This window comes from Martes martes (assembly GCF_963455335.1).
Source record: "Martes martes genome assembly, chromosome: 8".
Lineage (NCBI taxonomy): Eukaryota > Metazoa > Chordata > Mammalia > Carnivora > Mustelidae > Martes > Martes martes.
The window spans coordinates 107,883,122-107,910,989 of NC_137895.1; the positions used below are offsets into that span (position 1 = coordinate 107,883,122).

The window sequence follows — 27,868 nt, forward strand, 5'->3', positions numbered from 1 at the left end:
GAAGAACTGTCTTACTGTTTTCCACAGTAGCTGCATCATTTTATATTCCCGTCAGTAATAAACAAGGGTTCCAGTTTCTCTGCATCCTCACCAATATGTGTTCTCTGTTTTTTGGTTTTGTTTTTGTTTTGTAATAGCCATCCAGATGGATGTGAAGTGTGGTGTCTCATTGTGACAGCTCATTTCTTTCATTGTTGAATAATATTCCACTTTATGGATATACCATAGTTTGTTTCTCCATTTGCCTGTTGAAGAACATCTTGATTGCTTCCAAGTTCGGCAGTCATGAATAAGGTCGTTTTAAGCATTCATGTGCCAGTTTCTGTGTAGATAGAAGTTTTCATCTCATTTGGATAACTACCGAGGAGCATGATTGCTAGATCATATGGTAAGAGTATCTTCAGTTTCATAACAAACTACCAAGCTGTCTTCCACAGTGGTTGTATCATTTTGGGTTTCTACCAGTAATGTATGGAGGTTCTAGTTTCTCTATATCTTTGCCAAACTTGCCATCATTGCTATTTTTTTTTAAAGGATAACTACTTATTTATTTATTTTTAAAGATTTTATTTATTTATTTGACAGAGATGACAAGCAGGCAGAGAGAGAGGGGGGAAGCAGGCTCCCCGTCGAGCAGAGAGCCCGATGCGGGGCTCGATGCGGGGCTCGACCCCAGGGCCCTGGGATCATGACCTGAGCCGAAGGCAGAGGCCTTAACCCACTGAGCCACCCAGGCACCCCAGCTGTTTTTGATTATAGCTGCTCTCTTGGGTGTGTAGTGGTATCTCACTATGGTTTTAACTTGCATTTCCCTAATGGCTAATGATGAACTTCTTTTCATGTGCTTATTGGTCATTAGTATATCTTTGGAGAAATGTCTGTTCTTATCCTTTGCCCTTTTTTGATTGGGTTTTCTGTCTGTTGTTGAGCTATAAGAATTCTTTATTTTTATATATTTTTAAGATTTTATTTATTTTTATTTGACACAGAGAGAGAGAGAGTATAAGGTGGGTGGGAGCAGGAGGGAGAGAGAGAATCAGGCTCCCTGCTCGGAGCCAGACACAGGGCTACATCCCTGGACTCTGGGATCGTGACCTCAGCCAAAGGCAGATGCTTCACTGACTGAGGCACCCAGGCGCCCTTAAGCATTCTTTGTGTATTTTAGATACCAGACCTTTATCAGACACATGATTTCAGATACTCTCTTCCATTCTGTTGTTTGTGTTGGTAGTGTACTTTGATGTACAAACATTTTTAATTTTTATGAAGTCCAGTTTATCTGTGTTTTCTTTGATTTCTTATGTTTTTGGTGTCATATCTAAGAAGCCATTACTTACTTAATCCAGAAGTCATGCACATTTTCACCTAAGAAGCCATTACTTTATCCAGAGTCATGCAGATTTTCACCTATGTTTCCTTTTTAAGAGTTTTATAGTTTTAGCTTTTAAACTTAGATCTGTGTTCGGGGTGCCTGGCTGGCTTGGTTGGTGAGTGTGCAACTCTTGATACTGGGTTGTGGGTTCAAGTTTTGTGTTGGGTATAGAGATTATTTTTTAAAAATCTTTAAAAAATTTTAGATCTTTGGGGCGCCTGGGTGGCTCAGTGGGTTAAAGCCTCTGCTTTCGGCTCAGGTCATGATCCCAGAGTCCTGGGATCGAGCTCCGCATCGGGCTCTCTGCTCAGTGGGGAGCCTGCTACCTCCTCTCTCTCTGCCTGCCTCTCTGCCTACTTGTGATCTGTCAAATAAATAAATAAAATCTTAAAAAAATTTTTTAGATCTTTGATCCATTTGAACTAATTTTTGTATATGCTATGAAGTAGGCATATAGAGTCATTATTTTGCATGGGACTATGCAGTTATCCCAGCACCATTTGTTGAAAAGTTTCTTCATTCCCCTGTTGAAGGGTCTTGGTCCCCTTCTCAAAAATCACTTACCTTAGGGGCACCTGGGTGGCTCATTTGGTTAGGCAACTGCCTTTGGAGTCCCAGGATCAAGTTCCACATTGGACTCCCTGCTCAGCAGGGAGTCTGCTTCTCCCTCTGACTCTCCCCGTCTCATGCTCTTTCTCTCTCTCTCAAATAAATAAAATCTTTAAAAAAAATCAGTTGACCTTAAATGTATGGATTTATATCTGGCCTCTCAGTTAGATTCCATTGGTTTATTAGTCTGTCTTTATTCCATAATTATGTTGTTATAGCTTTGTAGTAAGTCTTGAAATTATAAAGTTTGAGTCCTTCTACTTTGTTCTTCTTTTTTAAAATTGCTTTGACTATTTTGAGTCTCTTGCAATTCTGTATGAATTTTAGGATTGTTTTATCCATCTCTGAAAAAAAGGCAGTTGGAATTTTTTTTTTTTTAAGATATAATTTTTAAGGAGTGCCTGGATGGCTTAGTCGTTAAGCGTCTGCCTTTGGCTCAGGTCATGATCCCACTATCTCTCTCTCTCTCTCTTTCTGTCAAATAAATAAATAAATAAATAATCTTTTAAAAAAAGACATAATTTTTAAGTAACCTTTCCACTCAAAGTGGGGTTCGAACTAAAAGAGTCAAGAGTCTTATGCTCTGTGGCCTGAGCCAGCCAGGCACCCTGCGGTTGGAATTTTGATAGGGATTACATTGAATCTGTAGATCAATTTGGAGGGTGTTAACATCTCAAATCAACTTTTTTTTTTTTAAAGAATTTATTTATTTATTTGACAGAGAGAGAGATCACAAGTAGGCAGAGAGGCAGGCAGAGAGAGTGGTGGAAGCAGGCTTCCCACTGAGCAGAGAGCGGATGTGGGGCTCGATCCCAGGACCCCAAGATCATGACCTGAGCCAAAGGCAGAGGCTTAACCCACTGAGCCACCCAGGTACCCCTCAAATCAACTTTTTAAGACAGATTCTTATAAATCCATCCCAGATTTTGATTCAGAGCTCATTATTTCTGGAGATGTGTACTGTTTCCTTCTTTTCTCAGCTTTTCTATCAGGAACAGATATTTGATCTTGAAACCAGACTTTGAGTGGGTGCATGATGAAATTTCCCTGCATTCTTTTCCTTCAAATCTGTCTTCTCTCAAATCTGTCTCCCCATGTACAGGATACCTTGGGGTGTAGGAGCACTGAGTCTGAAAACTACCATCATAATTGGCTATTTTGTACTTTTATTTTTTAAACATTCGTAATTGAAGTATTTTTATGTGCAGTGAGTTAGCATGAAGGTATGTATGTTGGATTTCTGCAGTTAAGGTAGGTCTCTTGGATGACCCATTCAAGGAAATTCACTTAATCCAGCTTAATAAAGCCTCTTTCCTTCCCCTACTGATGGAAACATTGGGGCACATATTAAGGCCAGATATCCGGATCAGACCGCGCAGGTTTGGGCAGATGCAACAAGAATGAGAACGCTGGCCAAATTTCCTGGGATGGTGCCAGTAGAGCTGCTGGTGACCCATCTTGCTCTCTCAGATGCAGTGAGGCAAAAGGCTGTTTTGTACTTTTAAAAATCTGTCTACTATGGTATCATTTGGGGTTTTTGTTTTTGCTATTGAGTAAATGATTGAACAATGTTGTCTGTATGTTCAGTAGATGTTTTTAATTTGATTATGACTATTTGGGTTTTCTTTTTTTAAAAGATTTTATTGATGTATTTGAGAGAGCGAGCGAGAGAGAGAGAGAGAGCATGAATGTGGGGTTGGTCAGAAGGAGAAGCGGACTCCCCACCAAGCCGAAGCCCGTTACTGGTCTGGATTCCAGGGTCCTGAGATCATGACCTGAGCTGAAGGCAGATGCTTAACTGACTGAGCCACTCATGTGTCCCTTATTTGGGTTTTCTAGAGCAGTGTTTGTCAAGACTAACTGCCTGAATGCTTATTTTAAAAACATCATGGGAGGCCACTTGGATGGCTCCGTCAACTGGGCGTCTGCCTTCCCCTCAGGTCATGATCATGGGGTCCTGGGATCCACCTCCACATCAGGCTCCCTGCTTGGCGGGGAATCTGCTTCTCTCTCTTTCTCCCTCTGCCCCTCCCCATGTTCGTGCTTTCTCTCTCACTTGCCGTCACACTCTCTCTCTCAAATAAATAAAATCTTTATAAAGTTTTTTTTTTTTTAAGATTTTATTTATTTATTTGTCAGGGAGAGAGATAGAGTACAGGCAGGCAGAGTGGCAGGCAGAGGCAGAGGGAGAAGCAGGCTCCCCTCAGAGCAAGGAGCCCGATATGGGACTCAATCCCAGGACGCTGGGATCATGACTTGAGCTGAAGGTAGCCGCTTAACGGACTGAGCCATCCAGGCATCCCCAATAAATAAAATCTTTAAAAAAAAAAAAAAAAAGGCTCATGGGTGCACCTGGCTGGCTCAGTTGGTAGAGCATGCGATTCCATCTTTGGGTTGTAAGTTCCTGCTCCATGGTTGGGTATAGAGATTACTTAAAAAGAAAAAAAAAACTTTATTTTTTTAATCTTTAAAAAACTAATCCTAAAAAAAAAAAAACCATGGAGCCCTACCCTAGACCTATTAAACCAGATGTTCCATGATGGGGTTTGGGAATCTGTATTTTTAATATATTTGCTCAGTAATTTTAATGTGTGTGTGTTCAGTTTGGAGACCCATAGATTTAGAAAGTATTTTGCTCTGCCCAGACAGCTGTTCTTTTTTTTTTTAAAGATTTTATTTATTTATTTGAGAGACAGAGATCACAAGTAGGCAGAGAGGCAGGCAGAGAGAGGGGTGGGGGAAGCAGGCTCCCCTGGGATCTCGACCTGAGCCGAAGGCAGAGGCTTTAACCCACTGACCCACCCAGGTGCCCCCCAGACAGCTGTTCTAAACTTGTTGATCTGATACTCATTTTGAAAGCCCTGAGTGTATTTCAGGCTGGAATATGATGATTGCTGACTCACTTGACTCTTGGTTTGACACTGAAGTGGGTGGGATTTGGTGTGCTAAAGTCTGTTTATCTTTGAAACATTTTTCTCTGGGTTTATAGTGGAGGATTTATGCTGCATTGGTCTACTGCATAGCTCTTTGCTTTTGAAAGTCTGGGTTTGGGGGGTTGATTAAATGAAAATCACTGAATCTGTCTATGTCATTGGTTAGCTAAATAAATAGCCTTTTGTGTCCTGACAGCAGTAGACTTTTTCTGGTTTAGGTTTTCCACATGGCTTATTATCAAGTATGACAACTTGTCCTGTGTAATCAGCATCACATTAGTCTCATGAGAATAGACACTCCTTTAATCAGCTGCTTTTCTTTTATCTAGTGGGTGAGGCATATGGTAACCAAGACATTATTGTCATTTACTTTGTGGCATGGTGGTAGTATTTGTGGTGGTGTGATTGGGTGTGTGAGTGTGTTTTAGGTATGTAGATTTTCCAAAAAGAGACAGATGGCAGGTAAGACATTCATGTATTCCTTATTTTTCACTGTATATAAAAAATTACTGTGTTTTAGAATTCAGTAATAATTTTATTTTTCAAAATATCTACCTTCTTAAAGATTTTTAAGTAATCTCTTTATCCAGCATACAACCTCAAGATTGAGAGTCACATGCTCTATGGACTGACCCAGCCAGGAGCCCCCAGAAGATCTACTTTCTAATCTTTTTTTTTCTATGATTTATTTGAGCCTGGCTGAGTCATTTCAACTTCTGTAAGTCCCATATTCTTCATATAACAAGGAGAATGGACTAGATGGCCTTTATTTTACAGATCCTCCCAAATCTAAAATTGAGTGATTCAGGCACTGACTAAAACTCCCATAAGCATAGAGATAATAGTTGAAGACTTATTCTTTCCATTCCTCTTTTATAATATTCTTTATCACAATTCCATCACAATAAATAGTCTAGTTACTGTTCTATATGTTTTTGGTTTGTACTCTTACTGACTTATGTAAAATGACTTCTCACTTTTTGTCATTTGACCGAGCCTCAAAAAAGACTGATAACTTTTTAAAATTCCGTGATGTATGAGTAACTTTAATTTTATTGTTTTCCCCCCCTAAGTGTCCTCTCTCACCAGCAATGTTGTCGTCTATACATGTATATCTATACATTGTAGTCATTTGAGTCTTCATCATAGTGACAGCGAGAGCCTATCACTAGCAAGTATTTGAGTACTTTTTTAGTCCATGTTTGACACAATTCTAGGACAAAGGGAGTAGCTCCAATAGTTAATAGTATGGTCAGAATGATAATAAATTATAAAATCATTGAACAGTATAAGACAGGATATACTTGAATGTTAAACTCTGTGGCACAGAAGGAATGATATGAATGTTCAAAGAGCAGTGATACAGTAGTAGTCAGTGAAGAAGATACTGTGGAGTAGTAGAGAGACTTAAATTGGTCCTTGAAGGGATGGACAGACTTTGAATAATCAGGAAAAGGAAGGGTAGTCCAGGTTAGGTAAAAATGTAGTTGTAATATGTCCTTTTTATTAGTGAAGAAGTTGGCAGTGAGTCCATACAGGGCAAGAATACGAATGAATTTTTTAAAAATTCCTTACCACATATAACTTACCACATATAACTTACCACATTATAACTTATAATAACACATAGTGGAAAAATCTAAATGAACTGATTAAGTAAAAATATTCTAGTAAATAAAATCAGAGTAGGAAAACTATACATTTCCAGTGGGAATAATAGATCCTTAGTCCCTAAGGTCCCACATGGTAATACTAGCATTTAGCAGTTTATTTGGTTCTGAGGCAAAAGCCAAAAACAAGTGAAGATATACTTAGTTCCAGATTTTTTTCCCCCATAACTAGAAGCTATACTAGTTTCTTTTAAGTGGAACATTATTCTTTAAAAGATACTTCTTTCGCTTCAAGCTTTATTATGTAGGGCACAGAGAAATGTAGAAGAAGATGTTGTGAATATCAAACATGGTATTAGCTTTCAAAACACTGTCTCTTAATGTGATTCTGGCTAAAAGCTAAGGAAATGGCACCAAAGTGCAGCCGAGTTAAAACAACTAATTAACACTATATGGGGTCCTAGATTATATGTATGCACTTCTCTGATGATCCAGCTTACTATGAGGATAAAATCTAGAATTCAGAGGAATGGAGGGATTACCTCTCATGTCAGACTAAAAAACAGATTTGGGGCACCTGGGTGGCTGAGTGGTTGAAGGGCTGACTTCATTTTGGCTCAGGTTGTGAGATTGAGCCCTGGGTGGGGCTCTGCGCTCAGTGTGGAGTCTGCTTGAGATTCTCTACCTCTGCTCCTTCCTCCCCAAATAAATAAGTCTCTATTAATAAATAGAGATTTAATATATAATAAATAATAAGTAGATAATAAATAAATCTCTATCGGAAGAAAAGATTCAACAGGTTGTATTCTCTAGCAAGAGTCCAAAACGTTTAGGTGCTGTACATTTCTGATTAAGGGCAAGTGAAGAACAAACTAGCAGATGTTAAGTTTGAAATGTTTTTACGGACCTTAAAAGGCTAACCAAATTTCTCGGCATGGTCGTTATCCTACTTCTGTCTTGGAAGTATGATTGAAGGATTACAAACAGGTAAAAGAAGGATTTCTCTCTCTCTCTCTCTCTCTTTTTTTTGTCTTTTAACTGACTACAAGTCAAATTTGAGGGGCCTCAGATTGTTGATTGTTTTATTTATTTATTTATAAAAAATTTCATTTATTTATTTGACAAACAGAGATCACAAGTAGGCGAGAGGCAGGCAGAGAGAGAGGAGGAAGCAGGCTCCCCGCCGAGCAGAGAGCCTGAGGCGGGGACAATCCTGAAACTCTGGGACCATGACCCGAGCCAAAGGCAGAGGCTTTAGCCCACTGAGCCACCCAGGCGCCCCAAAAGAAGGATTTCTCTTAAAAACACTCTCATTCACTATAATTCATGACAATGATTGATCAAAATTCTTACGTTGTTGAATGTAAGAGATTATTTAGATTGGGAAAAGTTTGAAGGCAAGAGACCAGTCACACCCGGAAAACAGAAAACCGTGGAATTTCTTGTATTCAGGAGGGTAACTTCTTAGTAAAACTTTCCCAGATGAATTTATTGTGAAATGTGCCCTCACATTTTAAAAACTTAACCTTGCTTCTGAAGTTTTTTTTTTAAAGATTTTATTTATTCATTTGAGAGATAGAGAGCACAAGCTGGGGAGAGACAGAGGGAGAGGGAGAAGCAGACCCTCCACTAAGCAGGGAGGCCGATGTGGGACTTGATCCCAGGACTCTGGAATCATGACCTCAGCCAAAGGCAGACGCTTAACAATCTGAGCCACCCAGGCATCCCACCTTCCTTATGAATTTTTGAATGTGAATTAACTCTGTTGGATATGTGTTCAGGGAGAAAAAGATAAGTTTTAGATCAATTGATATTAAGCCATATACAATATAAGATAATAACCCTGTGTTTCACATTACTTGGCATTATGTAGACTATCAGAAGATTGGTTCTGCTGATTCACACTCTTATAGTACTGAAAACAGATTCTGCGTAAGCGTCATTGGTTAGAAATCTATGATGAACTGATTCTGTTTACAGAGACAAGATACAGGGAAAGATCACTGTCAAATAGTAACAACATTTTAGGGAACCAAAAGGACTGGTGAGTGGGAGCTACTGTCTATTGAGCATTTTCAATGTAATGGGACTTACCTTATTAGCCTTGACAACATTCTTTTGAAGTAGGTATTATTTTCCCATTTACATAAGAGGAAAGGCTCAAGAAGATTATTTTCCTAAGGTCACATGTAGTGATGAGCTGGAATGCTTGAATCCAAAGCTTATCTTCCACTTTATAGATCTTCCTTCCAGGAAGCCAGAAGGGAGAGAGATAATTTCATTGAAAGAAATAAGATTGACCTGAAATTAATTTCCCAGTCTGTGTTTGCCTTGTTTTAATAATGTCACAATATATTCTGGAGGTCACTTTACCTAGTATAGTTACATTAATCAGTGCTGTTGCAGAGCTGTCTGAATGTGTGTGTGTGTATTTTTCTTTTTCTTTCTTTTTTTTTTTTTTAATTATCTCTGAAAGGAAACCGTATTAGGGGTGCCTTGGTGGCACAGTTCTTTGAGTGCATGACTCTTGATTTTTTTTTTTTTTAAGATTTTATTTATTTATTTGACAGAGAGACACAGCAAGAGAGGGAACACAAGCAGGGGGAGTGGGAGAGGGAGAAGCAGGTTTCCCACCAAGCAAGGAGCCTGATGTGGGGCTCAATCCCAGGACCCTAGGATCATGACCTGAGCCGAAGGCAGACACTTAATGACTGACCCACCCAGACGCCCTGACTCTTAATTTTGGATCATCAGGTCATGATCTCAGGGTCGTGGGATCGAGCCCTGTGTCAGGCTGTGCACTCAGCTTAGTCTGCTTGTCCTTCTCCCTCTGTTCCTCCCCTCACTTGTGCTGTGTCTCTCTTTCTTTCACATAAATAAATAAAATCTTAAAAGAAATAAAACAAAAGGAAACCCTGTTACAATTATAACAGTACTTGAGATTTATTAGAAGTCTGTCTGTAAGCAAAATAAGCCAGTCTCCAAAGACAAATACTGTATGATTCCACTTATATAAAGTACTTGAGAGTAGTCAAATTGGAGAAACAGAAAGTAGAATGGTGGTTGCCAGAAGCTGTGGTGGGGCAGGGGGAAGGAAGAAATGGGGAGTTATTGTTTAATGGGTGTAGAGTTTCAGTTTTTCAAGATGTAGGAAGTTCTTGGGGCCCCTGGGTGGCTCAGTTGATTAAGTGTCCAACTCTTGGTTTCAGCTTAGATCATGATCTTAGATAGGGTCCTGGGATTGAGCCCTGTGTCAGGCTCAGTGTTTGGTGGGAAATCTGCCTGAGGATTCTACTCCTCTCCCTCTGCTCCTCCCCTGAGCTTGTTCCCTCTCTCTCTCTCTCTCTCTCAAATAAATAATTATAAAGAATAAATCCTTAAAAAAAGGTGGAGAAAATCCTAGGGATGGATGGTGGTGTAGGTAGCACATTATGAATGTAAGTAATACAGCTGAACTACACACTTAGATAAGATGGAAAATTTATGTGGGGCACCTGGGTGGCTCAGTGGGTTAAAGCCTCTGCCTTCGGCTCCGGTCATGATCCCAGGGTCCTGGGATCGAGCCCCGCATTGGGCTCTCTACTCGGCGGGGAGCCTGCTTCCTCCTCTCTCTCTCTCTCTGTGCCTGCCTCTCTGCCTACTTGTAATCCCTGTCTGTCAAATAAATAAATAAAATCTTAAAAAAAAAAGATGGAAAATTTATGTTACATGTAATTTATGTTACATGCAGAAATAAGTGAAATGTCATCAAGCAAATATATTAATCATGACATTGAAGAGATCCTTTGTGTTAAACTTCAACTAGAAATACCTAAGAAACTACTTTTTCACAAAAAATTATTTTAAGTTTTATTTTGGTTAGTCTCAGCTCAGAAGTAAAGTGTTTTATGTTACCTAAAGGAAAATTGTTTTTGTCAACTTTAAATTTGAAAACTAATAAAAAAATCTGTGAAATGTTGAAATATTCAACCTTTTGTTTTTCAGAGGTATTTTTAAAGACATAGGGATGCTATAATAATCAACTTGCTTCATCTAGGAGTGCTGGCTGGCTCAGTTGGTAGAACATGGGACTCGATCTTGGGGTTGTGAATTTGAGCCCCATGTCGGGTGTAGAGATTATTTAAAAATAAAGTCCTTAAAAAATCAAGTTACTTGGTCTAAATTAATAAGCTCTTCTTTTAATTCAGCATTTATTTGCTTGCAGAAAGTGGAAATACGCAAATGGTAAATCCATCTCTTTCTAAAACTTATCAGTGGTTAACAGTGATATAAACCATTAAAAAAGCACTGGAAATGTGTCTGTAAATAGATTCTGAATGTGAGAAGTGTAGGGTGTCATATTTGGAGTCAGTATTGTATTGTATTGTATTGTATTTTTTAAAGATTTTATTTATTTATTTGACAGAGATCACAAGCCGGCAGAGAGGCAGGCAGAGAGAGGGGGGAAGCAGGCTCCCTGCCAAGCAGAGAGCCCGATGCGGGGCTCGATCCCAGGACCCTGGGATCATGACCTGAGCCGAAGGCAGTGGCTTAACCCACTGAGCCACCCAGGCGCCCCTGTAGTCAGTATTTTAGATGAAATGTTGAGGCAGGAGAAATTAGTAGATTTTAAAGCATCTTGTCTCATTTTCTCTTTTGGAGCTGCTCTTCCCATTTGTTCTCCATTCTGTGCCACAGACCAAGACCTTCCTTTCCTTTTACTGCATGATAATCGCTTGTGGCCAGTATTTTTGGTATACTCATAGTTCTCTTAAGTTGGAGGATATAAATCTTTTGAGGATAATAGGCCTTCTCTTGAGCTGCAGTTTGCATGCAGATGTGAAGGTAAGGGACCATGAATATCAATTTTTGAAGACATTTATCACTTATTGAGACAACTTTTCAGGTTTCTTTTTCTATTATTATGTCAAAAATGTTTCTAAAATATTTCCTTCCTAGCTTCCCAACTAGAAGATGAGGAGGACACAACCTGGATTAATGATTTTTTAAAAACATTTCATTTATTTATTTGAGAGAGAGAGAGAACATGCATGAGTGGAGGGGAGGGACAGAGGGAGAGGGAGAAGCAGACTCCCTGCTGAGCAGGGAGCCCAGCTCGGGTCTCAATACCAGGACCCTGGGACCACAGCCTGAGCTGAAGGCAGACGCCCAACCAACTGAGCCACCCAGGCACCCCTGGATTAATGATTTGATATTCAGACTTTATATTTTATAAAAATTTCAGATTTTATATTCAGAATCTGAGTTCAATTCACAGCTCCTCCATTGTGGTGGTCTAACCTACCCAAGCTTCAACTTCCTCATCTTTCAGTATCTCTGAGCCGAGTAGCCTTGATAATGAGTTTTGATTTGTATTTTCTGACTTAAATAGTTAAAATGCTACCTATCTTCTAATGGCTTCTCTCTCTCTCATAGCTTCACAACCTCTGGATCAGGAAGTTTTATTAAAAGTTAAAACCGAAATTGAAGAGGAGCTAGAATCCCTGGACAAAGAAATTTCTGAAGGTCTGTTTATTCTTATTTTCCTAGGTAATTAATGGACTCAGTTTGGTGTAGTTTACTGTTGGTTTGATATTTTACAGTAGAGCATTCTCAACATTGCACAGCTTCACTGGTATAGGATTATAAGGGCGAAACTAGAAGGTATCCTTTTTCTTTCCTGGGCGATAGGTTTATAAATGTTTCCAAACCATACCTGACAGCCTTTTCCTGGTGTTAAGTAATAGACCAAACAATCATGTGCAGGTACTTTCCATTTAATGTCATTTGATTTGTGTTGGTGTTTTTTTAATCAATAACATTAAAGGGGAAATTGTAAGTAAGTTGTTTTCATTTTTGCACGTATGTGTGCTATAGATAGTTGTAAGAGTAATATACATGTGATTTTGTGGTGGGTGGGTGCTAGCTGCATGCTTTACTGGGATTCTGTGCCCTGTATCCCATTTGTACCTTGGAACAACAATGATTCTGCCTGTTCTTCCCCCAGTTAGAGCATGGCAGTATAACATGGAGTAAGGAAGCAGATGAGAAGTTGGTAGTTTGAACTGAGAAGAGAGATGCTGTGATTGCTTCTTTGATGTGCAACATTTTATACTCGCATCACCTTCATAGTTTTAAACTTTATCCATGGGGCGCCTGGCGGCTCAGTTGGTTAAGGGTCTGTCTTCAGCTTGGGTCATGGTCTCCGAGTCCTGGGATCAAGCCCTGTATCAGGCTTCCTGCTTGACGGACAGTCTGCTTTTCTCTCTTTCCCTTTGCCCCTCCCCACCACTTGTTCTCTCTCTCTCTCTCTTAAATAAATAAATAAAATCTTTAAAAAATAAAAATAAAATAAAATGTATCCATGCGCAGGAATGTTGAGTACGAAGTTTCATTTAAAAAAAGGGAATGAAAATTAAAAATAAAAAAGGGAATGAGGGGTGTCTGGGTGGCTCAGTGGGTTAAAGCCTCTGCCTTCAGCTCAGGTCATGATCCCAGGGTCCTGGGATCGAGCCCCGCATCGGGCTCTCTGCTCAGTGAGAAGCCTGCTTTCCCCTCTCTCTCTCTGCCTGCCTTTCTACCTGCTTGTGATCTCTGTCTGTCAAATAAACAAATAAAATCTTTAAAAAATAAATAAATAAAATAAAAAAGGGAATGAAAGATACAGAATTGTTGAATCACTATATTGTACATATGGAACTAATATAACACTGTATGTTATCTATACTGGAATTAAAAATCTATTTTTAAAAATATTTATTTATTTGAGAGAAAGAGAAAGAGTGTATGTGCACCTGAATTGGGAGGGGGTGGGCAGGCAGAGGGAGAGGGAGAAGCCAGACTCCCACTGTGCAGGGAGCCCAGTGCGGGGCTGGATTCCAGGACCCCGAGATCATGACCTGAGCTGAAGGCAGGTGTTTAACCCACTGAGCCACCGAGGTGCCCCTTAAATAAAAAGCTTTTAAAAAAAATAATGAGGGGCACCTGGGTGGCTCAGTGGGTTAAAGCCTCTGCCTTCAGCTCAGGTCATGATCCCAGGGTTCTGGGATTGAGCCCCGCTTCAGGCTCTTTGCTCAGCAGGGAGCCTGCTTTCCCCCCACCCCCGCCTCCTTGTGATCTCTGTCTGTCAAATAAATAAATAAAATCTTAAAAAAAAATAATGAGAGTAATCGACTCATCCCATCAGGTAGAATAAACTGATTAGAATCTGGCTTAAGAAGTGTCATATTTATAGGGGTGCCTGGGTGGTTCAGTGGGTTAAGCCTCTGCCTTCAACTCAGGTCATGATCTTAGGGTCCTGGGATCGAGCCCTGCATCGGGCTCTCTACACAGCAGGGAGCCTGCTTCCCCCTCTCTCTCTGCCTGCCTCTCTGCCTACTTGTGATCTCTGTCTGTCTAATAAATAAATAAAAATCTTTAAAAAAGTGTCATATTTATAAAGGTAAAAATGAAATCTTAACAAAATACTAAGAGTGGGTTGATAGAGCTAGAAGTTGCTTTCTTTCCATTTATCATTTTTTTTTTTAAAGATTTTAGTTATTTGACAGAGAGATCACAAGTAGGCAGAGAGGCACGCAGAGAGAGAGGGGGAGGCAGGCCCCCTGCTGAGCAGAGAGCCCAATGTGGGGCTCCATCCCAGGACCCTGAGATCATGACCTGAGCCGAAGGCAGAGGCTTAACCCACTGAGCCACAGGTGCCCTCCATTTATCATTCTTGCATGAAACTGGTATGTAGTGACATACTAAATTGGCTTGTGTAATTTTTAGAAAATTATTTATTTATTTGATAGTGTGCATGAGAGCAAGCACAAGGAAAGAGAAGCAGACTCCCCACTGAGCAGAGGGAGCCTGTCATAGGGCTCAACCCTAGGACCCTGGGAACATGAACTGAAGGTAGATGCCCAACCAACTGAGCCACCCAGGTGCTCCTGTGTATTTTTTTTAAAGATTTAATTTATTTGAGAGGGAGAGAGCATGGGCACACGAAAGTGGGTGTTGGGGCAGAGGGAGGCAGAGAGAGAGAGTCTTAAGCAGATTCCTCCCTGAGATTGGAGCCTGTCATGGTACTGGAATTCACAGCCCTGAGATTATGACTTGAGCTGAAATTAAGAGTTAATTAAAAGATATTTAATTAAGAGTTAATTAAAAGATATTTAACCGACTGAGCCACCCAGGTGCTCCTTGGCTTGTGTGTTTTAGCAGTCAGTTTAGTCTTTTTGTTCTTGTAAAACTAAGATTTTCCATAAAAATCTTTCCTTTAAAAAAAATCTCTAAATATTAAGCCTTGTGTCCTGGAAAGATTAATATTGTGTAATGATTGTCTGACCTTTTTAAGTGGCTTGTAACCATTAGCTTGTTTCTAGTAGTAGACGTCTTAATGAGGTTTGGTTTTTTTTAAGATTTTATTTATTTGACAGAGAGAGAACTCACAAGTAGGCAGAGAGACAGGCAGAGAGGGGAAAGCAGGCTCCCTGCTGGGTAGAGAAGCCCAATGTGGGGCTTGAACCCAGGACCTGAGACCATGACCTGAGCTGAAGGCAGAGGCTTTAACCCTGAGCCACCCAGGTGCCCCAATCCCTGGAGTTTTTATAGCACAACTTTTTTTTCCTCAAATTTTAAATTTTGGGGTTTTTAGGTTTTTGTTTTTGTTTTTAGTAATTTCTGTACCCAATGTAGGGCTCGAACTCCTGACCCCAAGCTCTTCCAGCTGAGCCAACCAAGCATGCCTGCAGCACAACTTTGGTATTATTTATTAAAATAAGTTTTGTTTGTTTGTTTGTTTTGTTTTTTACCCTGTCTTCAGCATTCACCAGCACAGGCTTTGACCGTCATACTTCTCCTGTGTTCAGCCCGGCTAACCCAGAAAGCTCCGTGGAAGACTGCTTGGCTCATCTTGGGGAAAAGGTCTCACAGGAACTGAAGGAGCCTCTACAAAAGGCGTTGCAAATGCTCCTCAGCCAGTGAGTTACCATTGCTGAGGGGAACATGCTTCTCTAAAGTAGTCTCTGGATCTCTCATGCAGCACTGGATTGGTTAAGGCTTTGTTTTAGGTGAACGGTGTTACTTCTTTTCTCACTTCCCTTTTTCTGTCTTTGCTTTCTTGAGGCATCTGTTTGTGTTTTGAGTGACAACTTTTACATCAAAGGGGTGACTTAACTTTTCTTTTTTTTTTTTTTTTAAAGATTTTATTTTTATTTGTCAGAGAGAGAGTACACACAAGCAGGCAGAGAGGCAGGCACAGAGAGAGGAGAAAGCAGGCTCCCTGCCGAGCAAGGAGCCCGATGCGGGACTCGATCCCAGGACCCCAGGATCATGGCCTGAGCCGAAGGCAGCGGCCTAACCCACTGAGCCACCCAGGCGTCCCGGTGACTTAACTTTTCTGACATGGATTTGATCATTTGTGTTTACTTGTTGAACTGTCAGTTTTCAGCAGATGCTTTCACTGCTTTGTAAGTGTAAATATGAGCTATTTCACTTGTCCTGACCACTTTACAATTCTGTCTGGGGGCCAACGTAAATATAATGGTTAGGGTTTTATGCATTGTAATGTAGGGTTAACATCGTATCAGTATTTTAGGTATCCCAAATATTGCTAAACTTTGTGGTTGTACATCTGTCCATGAGGCTATTGCCACATTCTTACAGTGGGAACTTCTCTGCTAACTATGGTTTTGACTGTTAAAGCTCAAGGCAAGAAGCTTGCAGTGAAAGTACATTAAAATAGAACCAAGTCATTTATTGTACATCTTAAAAATTCTTTTCCTTTAATTCTTTGCTGAGAATCATTAAAGAATTGATACGAATTAGAAAAAAGTTGTTTTAATGAAGAATGACACCTGAAACAGGATGAAGACTGTTTCTTCACTAAAAGGGTCAAAATTGAGATGCCAGATTACTGATGTAGTAAGGTAATTCCTTACTTTCACATAACCAAAGATTGTATGTTGCCATTTATTAGAAGGAAGCAGTTGGGAGTTTAAGGAGAATTCTTTTGTTTCTACATATTCTGGTGACAATAGCAAATGTAAAAAATCCAAGTTATGTATAAGACACTGAAATGAAATCATATTTGGACTTTCTTAACTTTATATATAGAAAAATTTAAAAAGAAAATGTGAACAGAAGATTATGGGTGTCAGAAAATAAAACTTAAATAGGAAATTTGGTTGTACAGGGGTGACTGAGAATGTGAGGGACAGGGTGAATGGGTGGGGTTTGTTAGGCCTTTGCCAACACTTCTTAAGCCAGAATAGCTATATTTTCATGCATTTTTTAAATTGAGGTTTCATGTAAGATTTAAAGAAACCTATTGTTTTGCCAAAACCAAAAAAGCTTGTAAAAGCTATTGGGATTGGGAGTAAAATAACTAAGAAGTAGAAGACAAAAAATTCTGTCTGTAACTTTGATAAAAACTATTTGTGGCTATCCATTTCATTCTATATCGAAATTTCCCCATCTATTAACTTTAACTTTACTGGGGTATTATAAGCTCTCTGAAGAACAGTATCATATAGGTAAAATACTTTCTTGGCATCCTTTTCATAATCTATGGGAAAAATTGATAGCTTCTCACTGTAAAGTAAATTATATTAAAAAATATATAGTTAGGTGAATACTTGGTGTTTTTTTTCCCCCCAAACCCTGAATACTGACTATTTCTTATTTTTATTTTTATGTATTTATTTAAAGATTTCATTTTTAAGTAATTTCTACACCCAGGGTGGGACTCAAACTCACAACCCTGAGATCAAGGGTCACACATGCCACGGACTGAAACAGCCAGGCACTCCTGACATAATTATTTTTTAAACTGGTACCTCTGGTTGTATATCAGAGTCAGGCCTCTTTATGAATAAATTTTTTTTCAGTAATCTACTTTTGAAAGTTGTTAAGCTTTATTACTAATACCTTAAAAGTATCTAACTGATGATGAACTAGAAGTATTATATACAGGTTAATAGGAATAATTTGTACGGTGGAAAATACCACCTACTCTTTCAGACAGTTTTGTTCAAGTGGGAAATTAATCCTGAACTCATCGGATAGCCAAGCACCAGCAGTGTGAAAAGGTTCCCTCTGCCCCTTTTTCTTCTTTGCTCTGTTCAGATAGCTCATTAGATAGAGCTGATTTTTCAGCTAGTTGCTTTTCTATGTTTTAGATTTCCTTTGACTGTTTTTAGTCTGCTGGATCTTTTATGTGCATATATGTGTGTACATATAATGATTCAAATCATGTTTCATTCTGAAGGATGCTAACGTACTTTAGCCTGATAGACAGACTACCAATAAGGACTACTGTGACCCACAGCAGCATCAAACAGTTCAGGAAAGGAAGTGAAGGGACTGATAGACGCAAGTAAACTTCAGGGAGAATATAGGTAGGTAGACTATATAGTATGTGAAGTTCAAGTTTTATAACTATGTACTACTTAAGCCCAAGGCTTCCAAAAAATTCTAAGCTTACTTTAATGGTAATATAATATCAGGAAGGTAGTACACAACATCTTCCTAAAAAGGTCATCCATATATCTTAACCTCCTTTCAGCATCACTGTGGTATTGATTTTATATTGACTTGTGTGAAAGAATGACACCTGTGTCAACAGAACTGGTTTCTGAAGTATGTGGGCCAGCACTGTACAACAGATAAAATGCAAGTCATGAAATGCAATTTAAAATTTCCTAGCAACCGTATTTTTTATCTATTTTATTCAACCCAGTATATTCAAAATATTACAGTTTTAACAGGTATTCAGTATAAAGATATCAGTGAGCTATTTTACATTTTTTTTCCTTACTAAGTCTTAGAAATCTAGTGTGTATATTGTGCAGCATATCACTAGCCGCATTTCAGATGACCATTAATCACATGTGGCATTGAGACATTATTGTGGCATGTTTCAGATCCTAATTTAAAATAGGAGTAGTGTGGCCTTTGGACCCAGATCTTGTTGGGTGTGAATTCCTGCATTGCTGCTTGCCAGCTGTGCGGATTTGGGATAGTTTCTTAGCTTTCCTGAGCTTCAGTTTCCTAATGTATAAAATGATAGTATGTAATGTAAAATATAAATATATAATAATATAAAACTGAACAGTAGGCTACCAATAAGTGGTAGCTGTCCTCCATTATTAAATTTCATAGGCTGAGGAAATCACAGACCAGAGTCAGATGAGAACATGTCTTTGGAATGGATTTTAAAATCCTATAAAAGCAAGAATTCTTTCCTTTTTTATGTATATGTGATTAGTTTGCCAACAGAAGTGAGGGGTAAATTTTATTAAATGTGGTATTTAGGCTATTGATGCTTTCATATGCTGCTTGGTACCAAGTATTTTTTTTTGTTGTTGGTGGTTTTTTAATTTGTAAATGAAACCAAGTCTTATACATAGTACCTAAAGTCCGTCAGTAAATTACTGAGTGTTGTCATCACTGTGATTTCAGTTCTGGTATGACTAGAACTTAACATGGAAATAACCAGAAAGGCTTATCTCTGTCCTCCAGGATTTCATGTCATAAGACGCCAAGTTAAAAATAGAACTCTGTTTACTGGCCTTGTTTAGTCCAACTCCTTATATCCTCAGTTTGAGAGGTCTTTCAGTGACATGTTTACTTTTAAGGTATTTGAGGTTTTTTGCCTTTTAAAAAGTTAAAATTGTACTTTTACTAATGAGATCATTTTTGTTACTGTTTTATCTTATTTTAATAACCCAAATGTGTGTTTATCTGCAACATGGAAATCCTCTTGGATAAGTTTCAAACAATTATTTTTAAAGTGTTATTATTTATTATTATCTTGTTATGTTATTAGCTGTTTTCCCAAGCTGATAGCATGCCTCTCCGCCAATAGGGAGTGCTTAAAGTAAACGCATACCAAATGCTAAAAGCCATGTCTCATACAAAACAGTATACTGAATATTCTTTGGTACTTTAGAGAAAGTTCAACACAGAATAGTGACTGTATATTTATTCATCTGGAAATCTAGAATTTTCCTTCTTTGTGACCCAGACTTTTAAAAAAAAATCTCTACAGGCCAGTGACATATCAGGCATATCGGGAATGTACACTGGAGACCACAGTTCATGCCAGCGGCTGGAATAAGGTATTAACCAAATTATCTTTTCTCTTACAAGATTTTAGTGTGTTGATTAAAGTGTAGGAGAAATTGTTAACATCATATAAGAGAAAACTGTTAGAGCTCATTATTTAATGCATAAATCCAATTGTGTTAATGGGTGTTTTTGAGTAAAGCGGTTTTTTGATTAACACTGTGAGACTCTGGTTGGCCCAAAAATATGTGTCCCATAGTATGCCATTCTTCCTTCCTATCTGTTCTTGAATTTTCTATCATTTCTTCACTTCTCTGTATTAGACATGACACTTATCTCCAGATGGTTTTTTGTTACCCTGTATGTATGTCTTGGGGTGAAAAAGAATAAGAGCTTCATTTGTGAGACCGCTTCTTCTTGTCCCTCCCTTTTTTTTGTTCTTCTAGTTCTCTTAAATGAGTAATACCATTTGTGTTTTATAGTTTACAAGGTATCTGAATGTCACATCTCATTGGATCATTACAACCATCCTTTGCAGAAGACAGAATGGATTTTATTAGCTTTTGTTTTGTTATATATTTAGTTATATCAGGTGAATAATCAGAGAAAAAAGTTAAGTGACTTCTCCAGGACCCTTTGACTAGGAAATATTGGAACCAACACTAGAGCTGAGATCTCAGATCTTCTGATTCCAGCTTTAGTGTTTTTTTCTGCTGTACCATACCGCTTAGCCATGATCTCAGACTGTATTATCCATTTATCACCTTGAAAAGGCAGAAAGTCTAAGGAAATGCAGTACAGTGGGGCTCCCCTCAATATGAGGAAGAAGTGTGGCTCTTAGTGATCTTATGCTAGGGATGAGAAAAATTCAGTAGAATCATTTTTATAAATAGCCACCTCTACTCTGAATTGATTTTTTTTTAAGTTTTCATTTTATCCAACAATTCCATACATCACTCAGTACTCATCACAAGTGCACTCCCTAATCTGCGTCACCTGTTTAAACCATCCCCCACCCCTTGCCCTCTATTCAGAACTGTTAGTAGTGTGAGCCAGACCATGTGATTTATGTACCTAAGTGATGTATATTGTTTTTAGTCACTTTATAATACAGGCCTTGGAAGCATTATAGCATAATAATTAGCATCATAGGCTTTGTATTTGGACTTGTTTCAAGTATCAGCTTTGCCATAGACTAGATGCATATCTTTGGACAGTTTATTAAGCTCTCTAAATCTAAATTTTCTTTTCTTTTTTAAGTTTTGTTTAAGTAATCTCTACACCCAACATGGGGCTCTAACTCATGACCCCGAGGTCAGAAGTAGCACACTCTTCCAACTGAGCCAGCCAGGTGCCCTTCTAAATCCTCATTTTCACATATATGAAATGGATCTAATACTAACCTCATAAATTTTACTAGATTTAAATGATATAATGTAGGTTAAATGCTTATTTAGCATATGCCTGGCATCATAATAAGCACTCAGTAAATAGTGGCTATTAAGTTAGATTTAACGTCGGAGAATTTGTTCCAAAATAGTCACTGTTAACAGGGTTTTACTATGTTATTTAGCTGCAAATAACTTATTTAAAAAGTTTGTTTAATTTCCTTTTTTGGAATTTAAAAAAGCCCTTAGATATTTAAAATACACTTATTTAGGAGCGCCTGGGTGGCTCAGTGGGTTAAAGCCTCTGCCTTCAGCTCCGGTCGGGTCGTGGTCTCAGGGTCCTGGGATCGAGCCCTGCATCCTGCTCCCTGCTCGGCGGGGAGCCTGTTTCCTCCTCTCTTTCTGCCTACTTGTGATCTCTGTCTGGCAAATGAATAAATAAAATCTTAAAAAAAAAATTAAAATAAAATAAAATACACTTATTTATTTTATAAATAAAAGTGAGCGTGGTTGATATATTTCTTAGCATGTCAAACAACACATGTTTAAGTACCTAATATTACTTGCCTTCTTCCCGTATTTTATGTTTTCTTCCTTTCACTTTGTCCAGTGACTGTTAATAATCAACTCTTGTATGTTCTCCTCCCCTCGATCCTAGGGTTGTCCTAAAAAAAAATCCGAGTAAACCCCAGACTTCACTATTTCTCTTCACCCATCTGATTTTTCCATTGTCTGCTTCATTTTAGTCCCTCAACTGAACCCAAAGGCCAAGGCTGTGGCTTGAATAAATACCCCATATAAATGAGGCCTGCCAGTTAGAGTATTACTTGCTCTGTTGAATCCAGTATTACTCTCCGACTGAGTCCTCTAGGGCTGAAAATAATATGGCTGTCTGGTAGGTAAATGAGGCTTAAATGAAACACGCATCAGAGAGAAGAGGAAGAAAAATGTCCACAGAGCATGCCATGTTAGGGATAAACTGAGTATCTGTTTATATGTATAGGGATTCTGAAAGCATCTTGGTAGAATACTCCATATCAAAAGAAGTGGAGGAAAAATCTGGTCACAATCCTGTATTAATAGTATGATCCTTTAAAAAAAGAAGTTAAAAAAAAGTCCATATATAAATGTAGGTATGTATATGCCTAGAAAAATAATTGAAATATGTGCCAAAACATTAAATAATACATAGTAATTATCTCTAAATTATAGGTTCTTTTCCTTCTTCCCCCGCCCCCACATGGGTATTGTCTTTTCCTATGTAATTCTCTCCTGAGAAGAAAAGAAGAAAATAATGATCAAAGAGAAAAAGTGGTGAAATGCTCAACTTTGCCTTTTCTTGGGCACGTAGACCCTACCAGGAATATAATTATGCTTAAATACACTAATTGAAGGCACTGTGCATGCCATTGGACTGCTGACTATAATTACATTATCTGCAAAGTTCCATAACTGCTCATGACACATTAATGATCACTGTATTTTTTTGACACTGATAGAAACAGTGTCCTGGTACTGTAAATGGTTTGCAGAGACACACCACGTTTACATCTTACTATCTTCTTTTTCTCACCTTCCTTATATCCTTTTTGTTAAAATAAACACTGTAGGGGTGCCTGGCTGGCTCAGTCAGTAGAACATGTGACTCTTGATCTCAGGGTTGTGGGTTTGGGCACCATGTTGGGTGTAGAGACTACCTAAAATAAAATCTTTTTTTTTTTTTTAAATAAAATCTTTTTAAAAATAATAATAAAGTAGGGACGCCTGGGTGGCTTAGTCGGTTAAGCCGCTGCCTTCAGCTCAGGTCATGATCCCGGGGTCCTGGGATTGAGTTCCGCGTCAGTCCGCATCGGGCTCCTTGCTCGGTGGGGAGCCTGCTTCTCTCTCTGCCTCTGCCTGCTTGTGTTCCCTCTCTCTCTCTCTCTCTCTGACAAATAAATAAATAATAAATAAAATCTTAAAAAATAATAATAATAAAGTAAACATTGTAACTATAAAAAGAGAGCCAGCTGTAGTGTTAATACATGCTGTTCATAGTGTAATAAATAAACTTTAGAAAAATAATAGCAAAAATAAATGAATTATTTGCCTTGGTTAATTTTTAGTGACATACTGAATTACTAATATTTTTAAATCTTTACTGAAATTTCAAGCATACATAAAAGCACAGCAGATAGTATAGCAAATCTCATGTATCTTGTCATTCAGCTTCAATAATTATCAGTATATGGCTAGTCTTGTTTCATCTATTTCCCGCTGTCCCCCAGATTATTTTGAAGTAGGTCCTAAACATCATTTGATTCATAAATGGATTAGTGTGTATTTCCAAGGATGATGTAAGCCCTTTATTTTTGAAGTATCCTTTTTAACCAACTGATAATACCACTATTAGACCTCAGAATGTTAACAGTAATTCTGTCATCACATAATCTGTTTAGTATTCAGATTTTTCCTACAAAGGTATTTTTCTAAGATGATTTGTTTAAACCGTGATCCAGACAAGGACCGTGCATTGCATTTGGCTGAAAAGTCTCGTCTTTACTTAAAAAAAAAAAAGAATTGAAATATAACCCATGCCATAAAATTTATATTTACTTTCCTAAAGCATACAATTCAGTGGTTTTTTAGTACATTCACATAGTTATGCAGCCATCTCTATTGTCTAATTCCAGAACATTTTTATCTTCCCATTAAGAAACCCCACAATTTTTAGTAGTCACTCTCCATTTCCTGTCACTCCCAGCCCCTAGTGACATTACTCAGGCTCTTTAAATTTCCCTATTCTGGACATTTCATATAAATGCAATCATGTAATATGTGTCTTAAATCTCTTTTAATATGTAGGCTTTCTCTCTCTCTCTCTTGTTTTTTCCTTGCTTACAAGTTATTTCTTCTGTAAAATTTCCTACTTTCTGATTTTATTGACTGTATCACTGAGATGTCACATAACATATCCATTGGTAGATAAACCCAGAAGCCTAATCATATTCAGGTTTAATCTTTTTGGCAAGAGTACTTATTGGTGATTTTTTTTTTTTTTAAGATTTTATTTATTTGTCAGAGAGAGCGAGAGTACACACAAGCAGGCAGAGAGGCAGGCAGAGAGAGAGGAGGAAGCAGGGTCCTTGCCAAGCAAGGAGCCCGATGCGGGACTCGATCCCAGGACCCCAGGACCGTGGCCCGAGCCGAAGGCAGCGGCTTAACCAACTGAGCCACCCAGGCGTCCCTTATTGATGATGTTTCTTATTTCCTGTCGCATCACACTGGGTGTTACATAATGCCTGATTGTCACTTAAATTTTATTTGGAAGCAGATAGGTCAAACATTCAAACCTAATCAATCAATACAGGTAAAATTTGTGGGATATGATATTTACTAGAGTGGTTAAGTTATAAATTGGTTGCTAAATAGTAAATTGATGGGTCAAAATATGTTTTTTATCATTATAAATATCTATTGGAAGAGACCCTTGGAGCTATAAATTAATATACTTCATTTCTGTACCCAGTAAGCTGTACTTTCTTTAATTATGAGATAATATTGTTAGCATGGTACCTATGGTGAGACAGTGAATGGTATTCCTTTTTGATGGCCAAAATTACCTTAGCATTCCTTTTTGGAGGTTATTGGAGAGAAAAATAATTTATATGTGTTGTGGGGATTACTATTATCCAGTAAGGAAATGACTTACAGGAATTCAGAGTGAGACTATTTGATTCCTTCTTAGCCTTAGAGATATGAATAGTGGGACCTTCTTGGGGATCCAGGTTTTTTATTGTTTTTTGTTTTGTTTTGTTTTGTTTTGTACTGTGGGAGGGGGAGTGCAAAAAAAAAATATCAGGTATAAGGTGATAGTTTCTTGTGGGTAGTACACTGCCAAGTTGATGGACTCGGTTGTAGAAATAACTTACGAGGTTTTGTGTGTGATCACAAAAATTAGAGGGAAGGTGGGTTTTTTTTTTTTTAACTATATTAAGACAGTCTAAATTAAACTTAAAAGATAGTGGGCCTGGAAATCATCATATAGGTCCCTGAAGATAGGATGTCAAGTAGGTAAAAGAGAGCATATATTATCAAGAATATTACAGTTAGAATTTGTTAGTCCTGTACAATGAAGTTTCTGTACTCTGGTTACTGCATTTCAAGAAAGATAAAATTGGGATGGAGATCTGGGAAGGGGTAATCTCAATGATCAAAGCAGTGAAGGAATTGCCGATGAAGAACAGACTAAAAGATTAGTACATTTCAGCCTAAAGAGTCGAGTGAATGAGAGGGAATATGATTAAGGACTCAAGACAGTAGTGAAAGAGGATTACAGATTTATCTCTAGATGATTATATAGTAAAACTAGGGCATCTACTTTTTTGATACATGAAAGATAAATTTGGAACAAATAAAAATAAGTATTATTTTATATAGCAAGTGTGAAGTGTTTGCAACTCCTTTCCCTAAGAACTTAAACATGAATAACTTTAAAGTATTGCATATTAGTACATTATTTTAGAAAATTAGAATGTTTTGAAGTACAGAACGTCTCTGGCCTTTGAAGTTACTATGATCCGAGTCAGCAGGACTGATCAACAAGCTGTACCTGACTGTTCCTGCTAAGACTCAGTACTGGAGCTAGATGAACAATAGGCTAGGGGTAGGGTTTTGTTTTGTTTTGTTTTTAATAGTATGACAGGTTTTCTAATTGTGAAGAAAACCTAATAGATTCTTCTTTATAGCCCTAGAGCCCTCCGTTAGTGTTAGGAAGGGGTTTTTGAATAAATTTTGGGCTGGAGTTCTTTTACAATATCAAAAGGGGAAGATGTGTTTGTTGCATTCTTTCTTTCAGACCTTGATGTAGATTCCCTCAGGACTGCTTTTACTTAAAAGCCAAAGAATATTAGTAAGACTATAAACCATTGTCTTTTCTGTTTGTCCTCTTCTGCAGAAATATTTTGTAATCCCTTTGTTATTACCTTGGCATTTCAGTAACAAGGGACTGGAATGGTTTCATTTCCTTTTGCATTCCTTTTCCAGGCATGTGGAGCCCTCTTGATGTTTTAGACTAAAGAGATTGCATGCAGATGGTTAATTGCAAATGCTTAGCTCTTTCCAATGTGCAGTTATTTTTGGAAGGCAAGGGACTCTCATATGCCTCTGTCATAAATTTTGACAGTTTTTAAATATTAAGCCACAAGGTTATTAGGAATGATAATACCACCTCCCTAGGGTTTTTGTTTTGTTTTTAGATTTTATTTATTTATTTGAGAGAAAGAGAGAGCACAAGCAGGGGGAGGAACAGAGGGAGAGGGAGAGGGACAAGCAGGGAGCCCAAGACGAGCTCCATCAGAGGACCTGAGATCATGACCTGAGAGGAAGTCAGACACTTAACAAACTGAGCCAGCCAGGTGCCCCCCCCCCCATTTAGGTTTTTGATGACTTTTATAAGATAGCTGATAATTTTGAAAGTTCTTATTTTCAAATAGATAATAAAAGCACATGGTAGGGTGGTTGGGTTATGGACATTGGGGAGGGTATTGCTATGGTGAGTGCTGTGAACTGTGTAAGCCTGCTGATTCACAGACCTGTACCCCTGGGGCAAATAATACATTATATGTTAATAAAAATAATAAAATAAAATTAAAAAAACATATGGTACAAAATACAATAAGTACAGAAATGTATACATTGAAAACTATTTTCCCACCCTATCGCCATTACTTCATTCTCTTCCTAGGCTACCACTATTACCAGTTTCTTGTATATTTTTCCAGAGATACTATAGGGATTATACAAATATTTATATATGTATATGTATGTGTGTATGTGTATTTCAAGCACAATTGTGCCGTTATTATATACACTGTCCTGTCACTTTTCTCACTGAAAATAAGTCTTGGTGATTGGGCAATGAGCAATCTAGTTCTTTTTTTTTTTTCAATCTAGTTCTTTTTAACAACTACATGATATTTTGCTAAAATTTATTTAACCGGTCCCTGGTGGGTTGTTTGTAGTCTTTTGCTATTATAAATAATACTTCAGTGAATCTTCTCTGCATGTTTCATATACACACATACAAATGAGCCTGATTATTTTCATAAAATAATTATTTCTGCCACCCTCTGGTATAAAATCTATAGGCATCATTCTAAGACATTCTAGTAAGGGGTCAGTGTTTTATTTCTTTATCACAGTAAAAATGAGATTCCATAATGATGCATCTAAGTCGTAATTTTCTAGTAGTTGAACATACAAAATGAATTATAAAAATTTCAGTTTGTTTTTTACTCTGTCATCTTTGCATTGAAGATTTTGGTACCTCTGATTTTGCTACAACAAATGCTTTTGGAGTTGACAAGACGTGGTCAAGAGCCTCTGAGTGCATTGCTACAGTTTGGTGTGACGTATCTGGAGGACTATGCAGCAGAGTACATCATTCAGCAAGGTGGCTGGGTATGAGCTGTTACTTTTTTTTTGTTTTTTTAATCTTTAAAAAAGGTCAGGCTTCTCATTGTGGTTGTTTTTAGCAACATAGGTTTAATGTGAATATTATAATTTAATATTTAACATTGCATGATGATCAGTGGCAAACTATTCATATGGTTTCACTATTAAGATTTTACTTATAGTAAATTGATAGGTGATGTTTTTAAATAGTTTTTAAGTACTTCTAATTATGAAACATTTTATACTAACAAATAATATTTAAATTATAAGGGATGAGGAATAATAAAATGAATGCCTATGTATTTGCCATCCCAGTTGAAGAAAAGAACACAGACAATACTTTTGAAGTTTTTATATGCCCCTCCTAGATTCCAGCATGCTCTTATCTACTTCACAAGGATAACTCCTATTCTGAATTTTTTAAAATTATAGTTTAATCATATATACATATGTACCTCTAAACAAGTATATTATTTTATATGTTTTGAACTTTAT

At 37.9% G+C, this 27,868-nt stretch overlaps 1 protein-coding gene across 4 annotated transcripts in view; it reads left to right on the top strand.

The window, feature by feature from the left end:
- Nucleotides 1-27,868, top strand: part of BCL2L13 (BCL2 like 13) — a 79,957-nt gene that overhangs the window by 18,424 nt on the left and 33,665 nt on the right. For 2 of the 4 annotated variants that reach the window (XM_080811547.1, XM_080811548.1), the window contains exons 3-6: nt 11,940-12,029; nt 15,307-15,463; nt 19,534-19,603; nt 27,236-27,379. In XM_080811547.1, coding sequence (XP_080667673.1) covers nt 11,940-12,029; nt 15,307-15,463; nt 19,534-19,603; nt 27,236-27,379 — 461 coding nt within the window. Of the gene's footprint in view, nt 1-325; nt 389-11,939; nt 12,030-15,306; nt 15,464-19,533; nt 19,604-27,235; nt 27,380-27,868 lie in introns of those variants that run through there. The other 2 variants (XM_080811550.1, XM_080811549.1) reach the window with 2 other exon arrangements.